This window comes from Neopelma chrysocephalum, unplaced genomic scaffold (assembly GCF_003984885.1).
Source record: "Neopelma chrysocephalum unplaced genomic scaffold, ASM398488v2 Primary Assembly neopelma1_96365, whole genome shotgun sequence".
NCBI lineage: Eukaryota > Metazoa > Chordata > Aves > Passeriformes > Pipridae > Neopelma > Neopelma chrysocephalum.
Genome location: NW_020925013.1, coordinates 67802 through 80027, shown reverse-complemented (window position 1 = coordinate 80027; position 12226 = coordinate 67802). Strand labels below are relative to the sequence as shown.

General features: G+C 37.8%; 1 protein-coding gene across 2 annotated transcripts in view; it reads left to right on the top strand.

Annotated features, from left to right (window-relative positions):
- The window catches only part of RAB3C (RAB3C, member RAS oncogene family), a 145324-nt gene extending 137665 nt beyond the window's left edge, over window positions 1-7659 (top strand). For both annotated transcript variants that reach the window (XM_027708589.1, XM_027708590.1), the window contains one exon: window positions 3172-7659. In XM_027708589.1, coding sequence (XP_027564390.1) covers window positions 3172-3356 — 185 coding nt within the window. In that variant the 3' untranslated portion in view covers window positions 3357-7659. The remainder of the gene's footprint in view (window positions 1-3171) is intronic.
- Window positions 7660-12226: the final 4567 nt, after the last annotated feature.

The following is a 12226-nucleotide window of genomic DNA, read 5'->3' as shown; positions in this document are numbered from 1 at the left end:
TTTTCCACTCCTGAAACCATTTCCATCCTGATTCTTGCTCTTCCACACTTGGACTTGTATAGACAGCAGAGCTAATGATCTGTCTGATCTACAGAGCAAAGCGCAGCATAATCAGATCTGCTGCTGTAGTTGCTTGTGTAGGAGATACTCTGAAGAACAGCAATGGTCACCATCTACTTTTAGTCCAGTTTCCTAGGAGAGATGACCTTTGCAGTCATGCCATGTATGTCTGTCTCTCTTTGTCTAAAAGATATTGACAGTTCTGAGGAAGTGGATATCAGAGCAGAGGAGGAAGGTCTTGCAGTTGCCTTGACTGGCAACCTACAATGTGAATGCAAACCTTATTAGATACTATTCATAGCAGGCAAGAAGGTAAGTGCCAGTGCCCCTGCTGAACTGCTTGCAGGATGTAAATCCAAGAAAATAAGGCCTTATTAACTCCTCTCCTTTATACACTATGACACTGTTAAATTATTCATTCCCATGAGTACCTAGACTTTGCCTTTTATATATCACTGTTACAAAGGGAGCAGCTTCCTGCAGCCATTTCTTGCTCTGTTGTTGCAATCTTCTACTACTCCTCACAATACTAGATTGAAATAGGCACTAAGATTGAAGAGCAGCACTAAGGATCACAGTTCAAACTTGTCTTCATGGAATGATAGTTATTGCAGGAACACACCCTTGAGGACATCTGTAAAACATAACATGACATCGAGAGTGGTAAATGAAATTGTCTTGGTTGTGAACAAACACTCTGAAATCAAAATGTCTTCCTGATCAACTGGTGAAACATTAACATATCTCTTGTCTGTGTTATCTGTGGAATTGTGCTTAAAATTTGCTATCTAGTGTGTCCTTTTGATGTCACATTTTCTTAGGAAGATGAGAGGCTGCAGAATGTTCTAGCCTTTGCATATGACTGCTTTCTAGGCTTTTTGCTTCCTTATGTTTTAAAAGCAAACATAAACCAGGTGTTAATGAGCAGTCATGAAGGAGCCTCTGCAGAACCAGCACAAGTGTGAGGCAGAGAGGGAACAAAGTCAGTTATTCTGGTTGTTTGTATGCTTCACAGAAGCTTTCTAAACTGCTCTGTTTGCATTATAGATCACTAGATGAACAAATCACGCCAGTGCCCTGTCAAGCCCTGCTGCTGTAATGCTCTGTAGGAGCTGCCAGCTTGCCATCTTTCGTTGAGTCAGTAGTATGGAAGGAGGCAGATAAGGGAAAGAGTCAGCAAGGGAAAACTGAATTAAACACAAAAGATGCATTTAAATTAGAATATCCTAATGCATGTTCCACACACTTTGTACAAATGTTCAGACAACACTCTGATGTTTTGGATTTTCTTAGTTTCATTTCTGTTCTGCACTACCTACCTACTTGCATCTTGGGCTTTGTCATGTCTTTGCAATAGTCTGTTCTACCTAGTCTCATGCACATCAGCAGTACTGATCATCACAGGTGGTGGGAACATGGTGTTCTTTGAGCTATGCTTCTCTAAGCGTCACCAGATAGTTGCCTCACTTCACACTTATACTCACATGGAAAATCTCTCCATCAATAATGAGCAGTGGAAAAAAATCCTGAAGAAAATATTAAAAGCTATAGAACTGAGGCCTCATACACAGGGATTTTAGAAGTTTAGGATGTCTAAGCACTCTTAGTAATAATAAATGCAAGATGAGTCAGGAGGGAAGGAGAGGTCATGGGAAAAAAGATCTGCAAAATATTCCATAACAAAATGAAAACAACCAAAATTCAGGTGTTTATTACAGGCACGCTCCACTAGGAAAAATGCTCTATGTCTCTTAGGAACTTTTCCACAGACAGTGTTTAAGTTAAACAAACAAACAAAAAGAACCAATCTAATTTATAGGGAGGTTTTGTATAAGTTAATTTCTAAAGCTGTCCAAAATTCCCACCTGTACAGTTCCTGTAAAGAACAGTGTTTCCTTTGTTGTAGAGGCAGCCGGTTCCTTTGTTGTGGAGGCAGCTGGGAGTTTAGCCACTTTCTCACAGGTCAGTGCATGGTCTATTCTATGCAGCAGAGTCTAGCTGGGAAGTTACAGGCAATTAATGTCTAAGGTGATGGAATACCATCATAGTCTGATAACCAGCTACACTACTACTATGATTGCAATTTCTTTCTTATATCAAAATTGTATCTAAAATTTCATAGAAATCACCATGCTGTTGTGTCTATTTTTATTTTCTTTGAATAAATTAGTTTGTGCTAATTGTACCCTTTATTTGACTTAGAGAATGCCTTCAAAGTTTTTTATGATGTTCTTAATGCAAAACATCATCACCATGACAGTGGGCCTGTTTTCTCGATCTTATCCATGTTACAGTGTTTCCCGAAATGAGTCTCCTCTCTTCTTTGTGACTCTTTTCACTTTCTGCTTTTCTCTGTCCAGATCTCTTACTAGCTGTGATATTTGACCATTTCATGATCATCTCATGTGCCAGTTATTGTCTTCTTAACTATAAAAACTGCTTCACTTATAAATGTCCTTAAGATTTATTCTTCTTCCTACCGTCTTCTCCAAGGCTGGACCCAAACTGGACCCAAAGCCACCAAAGTTCTCCATGAGAATGTGGGTGCCATTTCTCAGGCATCTTCTTATTGTCACTGAACCCTTCTGCCCCAAGCATTCACGTCTAACCTTAGCAAATATCAAATTGCAAAAATTTTTCCTTGTCTTGCTTGTTTTTTACCTGTACTTTTCCAAACGTGGTTTTCTATTTTGGCACCAGCTTAATAACACAATGAAAGTGGCTGTTTCCAGCTGAATAATGCTCTGAGGAACATAACAGTTAGAGATGGAGCAGCAGATTATTCCTTCCCAATGGCTGCATATATAGGGTGTTTCTAAAATAATACATTCAAAATGTTGTCAATTTTTAGATTAGAATGTTTTAAAGTAGAGTTTGACTGAAGCAATATATTCAGAACAGTCCTGACTTTATCTGGCTTTATATAAAGCAAATAGCACTAGTGTATTTAATCTGATTGTGTTAAAATTTTAATTGCTCTTCTTGTTTGTGTCCTTTCACATGTTTCCTTTCTGAGTGTCTCTCAACTCTTCCTTGACCAAGAGAAGTTTGTATATTTGTCAGAGAAACTGAAATATGCATTGAACATAAATGTGTTGTTTATTTTCTTAGGGTTTGAATTTTTTGAAACAAGTGCCAAGGAAAACATTAATGTCAAGCAGACATTTGAGCGACTTGTGGATATCATCTGTGACAAAATGTCAGAAAGTCTGGAGATGAATCCCACCACAACCAGCAACCACAATACACGGCTAAAGGACACCCCTGCTCCACAGCAGCCCAACTGCAGCTGTTAATGCAGCTATCAGCAAAGGCTCCAGTGTGTTCCATTGCCAACAGAGTTTTTCAGAGTGTTTATGAATAGTCTATATGCCTTTATTTTTACTGTCTTATTAATTTATTTGGGAAAACAGTCTCATTTTATGTCAGCAGCAGTTTGAGTATGTGTATGGAGATGGAGCAATTATTAGTCTGAAAGGATGATCCATATTTTAGCATCTGGCTTTTGCATGCAGGTTGGCTATTAATTTCTCTTTTCCTTTTACTGTTTTACATAACAATTACTTCAGCTGGTGCCATGTCCTCAGACCACATTTGCCTAGAATTGTCTCTCACTTCATCACTTTCAAGTTATATAATCAAATCCATAGGGTAGTGGCCAGGGTGTTTTAGAATAAGCCTCCTGATGCCACTTATATATTCTCCTGACTGAAAATTAATTTAGAAGTATCCTTGTAGTGAGACAATCCCTCATTCTGTCCAGGTCATTTGTATAAGGGACACTTCCTGGAGCACATTACCTTGGCAAATCTACACTCATTATGTTACACATCCTGGTTGACTGGAAACTGCAGAAGTTAGAAAGAAGTTAGTTCCTGGACCCAAAGCCACCAAAATTCTCTGTGAATTTCCATTTGGATGGTAATCAGTCGAGACCCTCAGAGATAATAGGTACTTTATCCTGTCTGGATAGCTAGTGTGTTTACTTTTCTGTAGGAGCTGCATTTCTATCTAATAACTTTCTGAAACTAGACTTAATTTCTCATTCCATCATTATGGAGATCCTCTATAGTGGATGGCTGGTTAACTCTTTCCATTTCTACCCATGTGAGATATTAACCACTCTATATTATCCCTGACAGAGCCAAATCCATTGTGCTTGGTTGTTCATAGCCAAAAATTTCCTTATCATGTTGCTGTCAAACCTCCATGCTTTGATTTTCAGGAATTTAATCTCCCATTCAGTCACTGAGACAGCCACCACTGGCTACAAACACTTGTATTTTACTTAGACCTATTGCAGAAGTGCTGATGGTGTCAGTGAACTGAAGTTTGACCTCACTTTTTCCATCTATTTTGGCAAGAGAATTGGAATTTTTAAAAGTTTAGGAGTAATAAAAAATTGTCAAGAACATTTCTAGTCTTACGCTGAATACATTAATAAGATGAGCAAAAGGCTGTGAAGATAGCAAAATAAAGTACACAAATTATTTTTAATAAAGTGTTAAAATAGTCATATTTCACAGTTTTTACTCCTTTAAGTAATTGCTTACATCTGTGCCCTGGGGTACTTTGTACAACTGCTTTACTTGCATTACAATGACATTTTTTAACTAAACATAATTGAAGAGGCATTGCCTATTTTATTATTCCAGTTAGACAGAATTTAGGACAAGGCTGACATTTCTTAAACCATCTGCAGAGGGAAAATGAAAACATATAAAAAACCCCAGAAGTAACACATGGTACTTGAAATGGCTCACAACTGCAAAGAAATCCCTCTACACACTTTATGTTATTTGAAGGTAGTTTATGTAACTCCTGATACACAATAAGAGAAAATGGTCCCTTTTTTCTAACTGATTAAATAATCTACATACACTTTTACAGAGTAAAAATTCCCCCCAAACAAGGCATATAGACACATGTAAAATGGGTATGCCATGAGGGTGCCCACATTGGCTGCATAACGTAAATGAGTAAAAGTTCTCTGTTCAGTCTGAGGTTTTACACCTGTTAGCTAGTTTACTTAAGCACTTTTTTCCTAGTAGACTTAGAGACCATGAAGAGAAAGCACTATCCTTTTTAGGGCCAATGAGCAGTCAGGTGGAAGAGGCACGTGCTATCCAAACCACAGTCCTGTCTCTCTCTGGGGTACTGCTTTTCCCTCCTTCCTCTAAGGCAGTGTGTTGCTAACTGTCCTGAGAGACTTTCATTAGTACCTCTTTACCCACTAGGTACCAGCTGATTTGAAAAAAAGGAAACAATGCAAAGTTGAAGAAGCTTAGTTTGAAACAGTGGGCAGTTTTCCATGCTTTTATTGTTAATGTACAGTTATTCCTGCTGGAGAAAAAGGATCAGGAAAGCCTTGAGACAGAATTCAGCTTCAGGTCTCAAGTGATTTAGAAAAATTTTAGGTTGTATTATTAGTCTGAACCATCTTAGGCAAGGTGAGGAGAGAGAAGGACATAATCACATCATCCATATGGGCATATCCTGCAGATGGCTAAAAGCACAAGTATTCTTCCAGCTTTGCTCTGGGATGCTTGCTGCAAAACTGTCATCTCCTGTGCACAATGAAACAAGGAAAAAAAGACTTCAAGATGCCCCTTACTACAGCCACAGATGCTTGTATTCCATTGCAACGAATTTAAGACCCTCCCTACCTCAGTATAACGATGTAGACTCTAATGGTGGAAATACATTATTAGCATATATCTTTTTAAAAAATTTGAGTGGTAGATAAAGAGTTCTTTACATAAATGGGATTAATTAATTGCTTTTCATTTCGCATGGGCAGAAGAGTAACAGCAAAATCAGAGGGAGAATCTCTGCTTCATGTTTCTGAGACAACTAATCTCCCAGGCCTCCAGGCTGTTTGCCTTTCTGCATGGGATGGGGAGGAAGGGGGAAGCAGCTGCCAGAGTAATGTTGTTCCTTAGAGTACCAAAAATGTCTTAAAAGTTAAAAACTCATCTAAAGTACAGCAGCAGAACCAGTCAGTATTTGAAATCTAGGAATTTTGTGTTGACAGGCAGACACTTTGGTGAAGTTCAGAATTAGATTAATTTTTTAAATTTTCTACTTGGAGTTTTTCAAAATTAGACTGTTTAAACCCTAGGCAAACTGCTCAGACTTCTCAGTTGATACTGTTTTGAGTAGAAGGCTGGGAGGTATGACCTGCTGAAGTCCCATCAAATCCAATTTATGCTATCATGACTTTCTCTGAAATTGAAAATGGGTGGAAGTTCAAGTAAACCTTTTCTTAACAATTTGGGTTACCTACTATTGGAAAAGTAGGTTTTGATTTTCCATCACAGGTTGGCTTTTGCAGCCACATGCTTTACAGAAATATTGAGTTTTCTGCTATAAAATTTGGTCACATATAGATCATGAGCATTATGATCTCAGCACCTCTCTCAGCTGGAACTTGCCTATTGTAGAGAAACAATAATGACAGAAAAGCTTTTGAAAAGTAACTTTCTATACCTTCCCCAAACATTTTAAGAATTCTGAGGGGACTAGCAGTATTGGAATTTTTATTCTATTTAAAATTATGCCTTGGCTTGTTATAGGATAGGGCATCCAAAAGCAGTCTGTGTCAGTCTGGCTTGGATCCTCTTGACTTATGTGGTAGTACTGCAGTTTTTCTTAAATTTGAGTAGGCTGAACATTTTGGGAAAACCAATCACAACTTGATCAAGGGCCTAAATTTAAGCAATCAATGTCTTGTTCTTCACACATTTCTAATAATCACGGACTATGAGTTGCTGGAAGAGAAAACCAGGATTTTATTATATCCTTGATCTATCCACTAGCGTAGCGAATTCCATCTAGAGCAATTACCAGGCTACAAAGCACCATATTTTAGTGATGGAAGAGGGGCTGGATTATTAAACTGAAGCCTGGGAAAGCAGATCCCAAACTACTTTCAGCCTCATCACAAATCTTGGTGAAAAAGTACTTGCACACCTTGCACCAATTTGTTGTCACTCTCAGCACAGAAATATAACTGAATGTCACAGCCTAATCACAAGATACCCCCTTCAGCTGAGATTTATCCATCTGGTGAGATACAGCAGTTGACACACAGAGCATGTTAAATTTCTGAGAGATTAGATGCCTTAGGACAGAGAGTCCTGAGATCCATAGTGCCAGCTGAACTAATACGATACAACCCATTTTCCAAGTTATGATCTAGATTAAAGCTTATAGAAGCAGGCTAATTTTGCGCATGGCACCAGCCTTATCATGCTCTGATAGAGTGTTGCTTGTTGTACCTTCAAACTAGTACTCAGAAAATGTCTTGGGAGCACACAGGAGCATGGGATTGAGTGGTTCCTGCAGTGTCTCCTGGTACCAGCCTGCTGAACAGCTACCAAGCCCTGCTGGGTTGAACCTTCAGACGCATGTTTTTGTTTCTTTTAAGAGTTCATGTTCACAAGGTCTAAGTGCAACTAACTTAATGCTGTATTTTTTATTTTTATTGTTCGTGAGTAGACCAATTTATTTAGACTTTAATAATACTTGTTCATTTGCTGGTTTAAGTGCATATGAACTAGCCTGATTTTCTGTCAAAAAATACTCTTTCTCTCTGAACAGCTGTGTAAGTGTCTGTTACCTGGAACTGTTTGTTCCTTTGTGCTTATACTTAATGTAATGCCTGAGCAACTACATCTGTGGCCTTTTCCAGAGCACCAGTCTGAAAGATTAAGCTTTCTTCCCAGTCTGCTCAGCTCTGTATATTCATCTGTACCACCTGCACCTTCTTTATTTTAGAAACGAAGTGCTATTTCAGGATGCACAAAATCTGCTGGAGTTTGATCCTAACTTTGAGAATGCTTTGAGTTTGCCATTTTTAAGAAAAAAATAGTCACAAAAATTCTACATTTGATGTGGATGCATTTGTTTCGTCTGTGGCAGATGAACGATGCTGCAATTGCATTCAAAAAGAAGCCCTCTCCCAAACTCCACTCCTCCCCAACTACTCCTTTTTATATTTGTTTGTGAGAGGTAAGTTTTATTATTTGCATTTTTACAGCATCAACTAAATTTCTGTTCTGCTGACTGACCAATTCCTTCTTGGCCTGTTTTATATAGACACACAGTGTATAAGCCTAATTCTTGTTTAGGATGACAGATATGTGAGATCATGAGTTTGAATCCTCACAGATAAGCCCTCAGGGGGTGTAAAGCAACATGTGTTTACCTATGCCAACAGGGGAGTAGATTGTATTAATTTACACCATTAAATCCATACATTCTCACTCCAGACTCTCCAAGGTTCATCATTTATCAAGTCCCATTTAAAGAGGCAACTCATTTCAATTATTTGAATGAATTCTACCAGTTTTATTTATTTAGGGGTAAATAGTTCACCTCTGCAAATTAAGCTTTTTTTCTTTTTGGTTTGGCTTGGTTTGGTTTGGTTTGGTTTATCCATGGATGTTCAGTGAAGCAGAATTTGTAACATATAGTATGCACATATACACAGCAGTACATCTTTGATACTCATTCAGTCCCCACTGTTACTTTTTCATGTTCAGTGCCACCTTCCCTAAATGTCACAGTGGAATTTATCCATAAATTGTCATTACCACTGGAAATCAAATGTGTTACATTTGAAGACCTTACTTTATTATCTGTGGTTCCAGCAGAGGTAGATGGCTTGTCATTTGTAGAATAAGGTATTTGGTATTGATCTGAGGGGGGAGCAAAAATGCTAATTTTCCAATAAGTTCAGGATCATGCACAACACGCAGAACTGAAAGCTAGAGATTGCTCACCACTTCTGGTGACAAATTTCCTCAAGTAATTCTGACATGTACCTGCAACTAGTGATAAAAGAAACGTTTGTGCTGTAAGTCCTGTTCAGTATTTTGTCAATAATGTCAGATACATTGTGACTCAGTTGAACTGTCACAATGTGTAATCTATATACTAGTGTTCGTGGATTTCAAATGTCTTAAATGTTGCATGAAATTATGTTACAAAAACTAGATATGTTTTCTATTTTTGAATACCTCAAAACTGAGGGATCATGGGCCAATAAGTGCAATATTTAATTATTTACTCAGTGTATATAAACTTGTGTGAAAGGGAGAAGCATCATATATGTGTGATAAGCTGTGATGATGCCTTTGTGGCTTAAGATTTCCAGTAGATGTACGTGTCTTTTAGAAAAATTCTATAGTAAACACTTTACCAGTGTAGTGTGAGGACATTCTTAAGTAACTTGAACTATTTTTCATATATGAGACAATGGTAAAAAATATTTGTATGTTTACTGCAAGTGCATGTCAATTTTACTGTTAGAGTTGTGAGTGTCCTTTTCTGAAAATTGTCATGTTACGCCAACACTAGTGGGACAGCACGTTCAGTCAGAAGATGCCTGTAACCATTGCTAGACTGTCCACCCATATTTTAAAGCACGTTCTCTAGAGGCATTAAAAGAACTTAGAGCTCAGCAGTTACGTTGAGTTATTTAGAGTGAATTACATGCTCTGTCTGCCTGTATTGTATAATATCATGTGAGCATGTTTTCTTTCATCTGATACTGTTAGCTCAATACTTACCTGAAATACTAAATAGGGGTACCCAATATGCTTGCAGATGACTTGTCAGACTTCAGTTGATGCCCTGGGTTAACATTTTTGGGAACAGCTTGAAGGTCACACTCAGCAGCACAGCACAGTGGATGCTGACCTTAATTAGTCACTTCTGACATTTAAGTTTCTTAACTTCTCTAGATTCTAAAGATGGAAGACACATCCTTAAATATATTGACCCACGTTCTTCACTCCACTGTTACATGTCACTCAAAGTTTAACAACTCCACTGTTAGGAGTAAAGCTCAGGTACAAATGCAGGTCAAAATCTAACCATGAAATTAACAGGAGACATCCAATAATTTATTTTTCCTTTCCTGCTAGCCTTGCATATTTCTAGTAGTTCTAGAACATGAGCAAGGCCATCACTAGTTAGCAACACCCTTGGGTATGTTCAGGACCTTAAACCCTGAATCACTGGTCCTGGTCCACCATGGGTTCACAGCCATGCCCACAGAGTCTGTTAATTCTTGCTACATCTCTGGTTTCAAAGGAATGTGTCTTCTGTCTTGGGAATTTGCTAAATATATATATGTATAGGCCACTGTGTCTGGGCCATGGGAGGAACTGGTTTTGCTGAACAAATTTCATTAAAAAGTATATTCATTAGTACCATACTAAAGTACATAAGTAGATTTTTAGTTTGATCTGACACATTTTTGTGACAATGTATAAGGTAGATTTAGGTTTTGGGGTTTAGTTGGGTTTTGTTTGGTTGGGTTTTTTTTAATTAGCTTGATCAGGAAAATAATGAAACTCTAAGGCCTGCTGGAAACCAGTAAGTATCAAGGTTTTCCTTTCCTATGTCATCAAATAGTTTCTCTGAGATAGGCGATTGCATTAAGTAGCACAGGACAGTACTTGCAATGACCTGAAAAGTCCTTAAAATTCTCATTTTCTTTGTACCTTCTGATATTAAAACTTCTGCAAAATTATACAGAAGACCAGAGTGAAATTAAAATGTATATGGAGAACAAGTGGGGATTATTAATCAAAAAAAGGAAATTCTCAGCATCATTGTAGCTGAGCAAGAGACAAAGTAGTAGTCATAATGTGAGGTACCACTTAAATAGAAATATACAATATACAGACTTCTACAGGACTATGTAAACTTTTTATTGCTAAGTGACCTGACAGTTCAAGGGCTGGCAGATAATTTTACCTAGATTTTTTATTATTCCTCATAGGCATGTGATTACATGCACAAAGATAAATGCTTACCTTTAAAATATGTAGCTGTTCTGGTTCCCTCAAACTAACTTGTTAACTGAATTGTTCTTAAAGAAAAGTTGAAGTACTTGCTTAGGATACCTTTGTGAGGGGGTGAGACTCAATCTGTGCCTTCTCCCCTGACTATAGTTACTGTGGTTTTAAAAAAATATGTTAGTTAGAATGCTGCTGGGTGTCAAATGTTGTGAATCTTCCACAGGAGCTTTCTGAATGTGAAGTACAAGTTTTATCTATGTGGAGAGTTTTAGTTCTGTGAGGACATAGAGACCATGTGTATTTCATTGGGTATTGTGTTTGTATGTGACTTCTGTATACCAAGTGGATTTTGTTAAATTTTTTTTCTGGATTTTTTTTCCCTTTTGCGATTACAATAAATATTCAAGAGATTATATTCACGAATATCTCAGCTGTGGTGACATGGTCTTACACTCCACGCCATGTTTATTTTCATTCACCTACTAAGACTGGGAGAAAATAACTTCATTTTTGACAAAATGACAGACAAAATACCACATTTGCAATAACTAATTTCATTAATATCCTCTCAGTAGCACTAGTGATTGTAGTTCTGTATGAATTCCACAGAATTCACTGGAGACTTTGTCCTAGTAGTCTGAAGGAGAAAGGTATATAGGTATTTCCTTAGAAAAGGCATGCTGCTGTCTCAGCCTATATGCTGACCATTTAAAATAGGGCAAAGTTTTTTCTTTTGATGTTTCACTATCCAAACTGTTAAATACTATATGTACTTTTTGGATGCTGTTATTAGTTGGTCGGGTAATCTTTGTCCAAATGAACCATCTCAGATGTGGTGGGTGGTTATTTCACACAAATTGTGATATATAGCTGTCCAGTTATTGTTTTTTCATACATAAACGTGCACACGCACACACACACACACACACACACACTTGTGTTAATTTGAATTCTGCTGTGACTCCTGAATTTATCTTCCCTCCATAAAAGTCCTAATCTTCAGTCAATCTGTTGAACAAGTTGCACTATCTCCTGTGTCCTCCAGCTCCTGTGATCAGGCATTCACATGCAAACTCTTTTAGCACATGCCTCCTCTCGTTGTTCTGCTGTGTTTAAGCCAAGTTCCCCTATTTTTCTAGTATATTTACATCTCATCTGCAAAATAAATATTTCCTGATAATTGCGTAATTCCCTCTCAACATCAAGTGCTTCCTAGCTTTTTGTGATCCTGTATCTCTAGACAGGTTTCTGCTGAAGGGCCTATCTGTGCAGCTCACTGCCCTCGCTCACAGAGCTTCTATTTCTAGCAGAGACACTTGTCATCAAATCACTTCTGATGATACTGGCAAAAT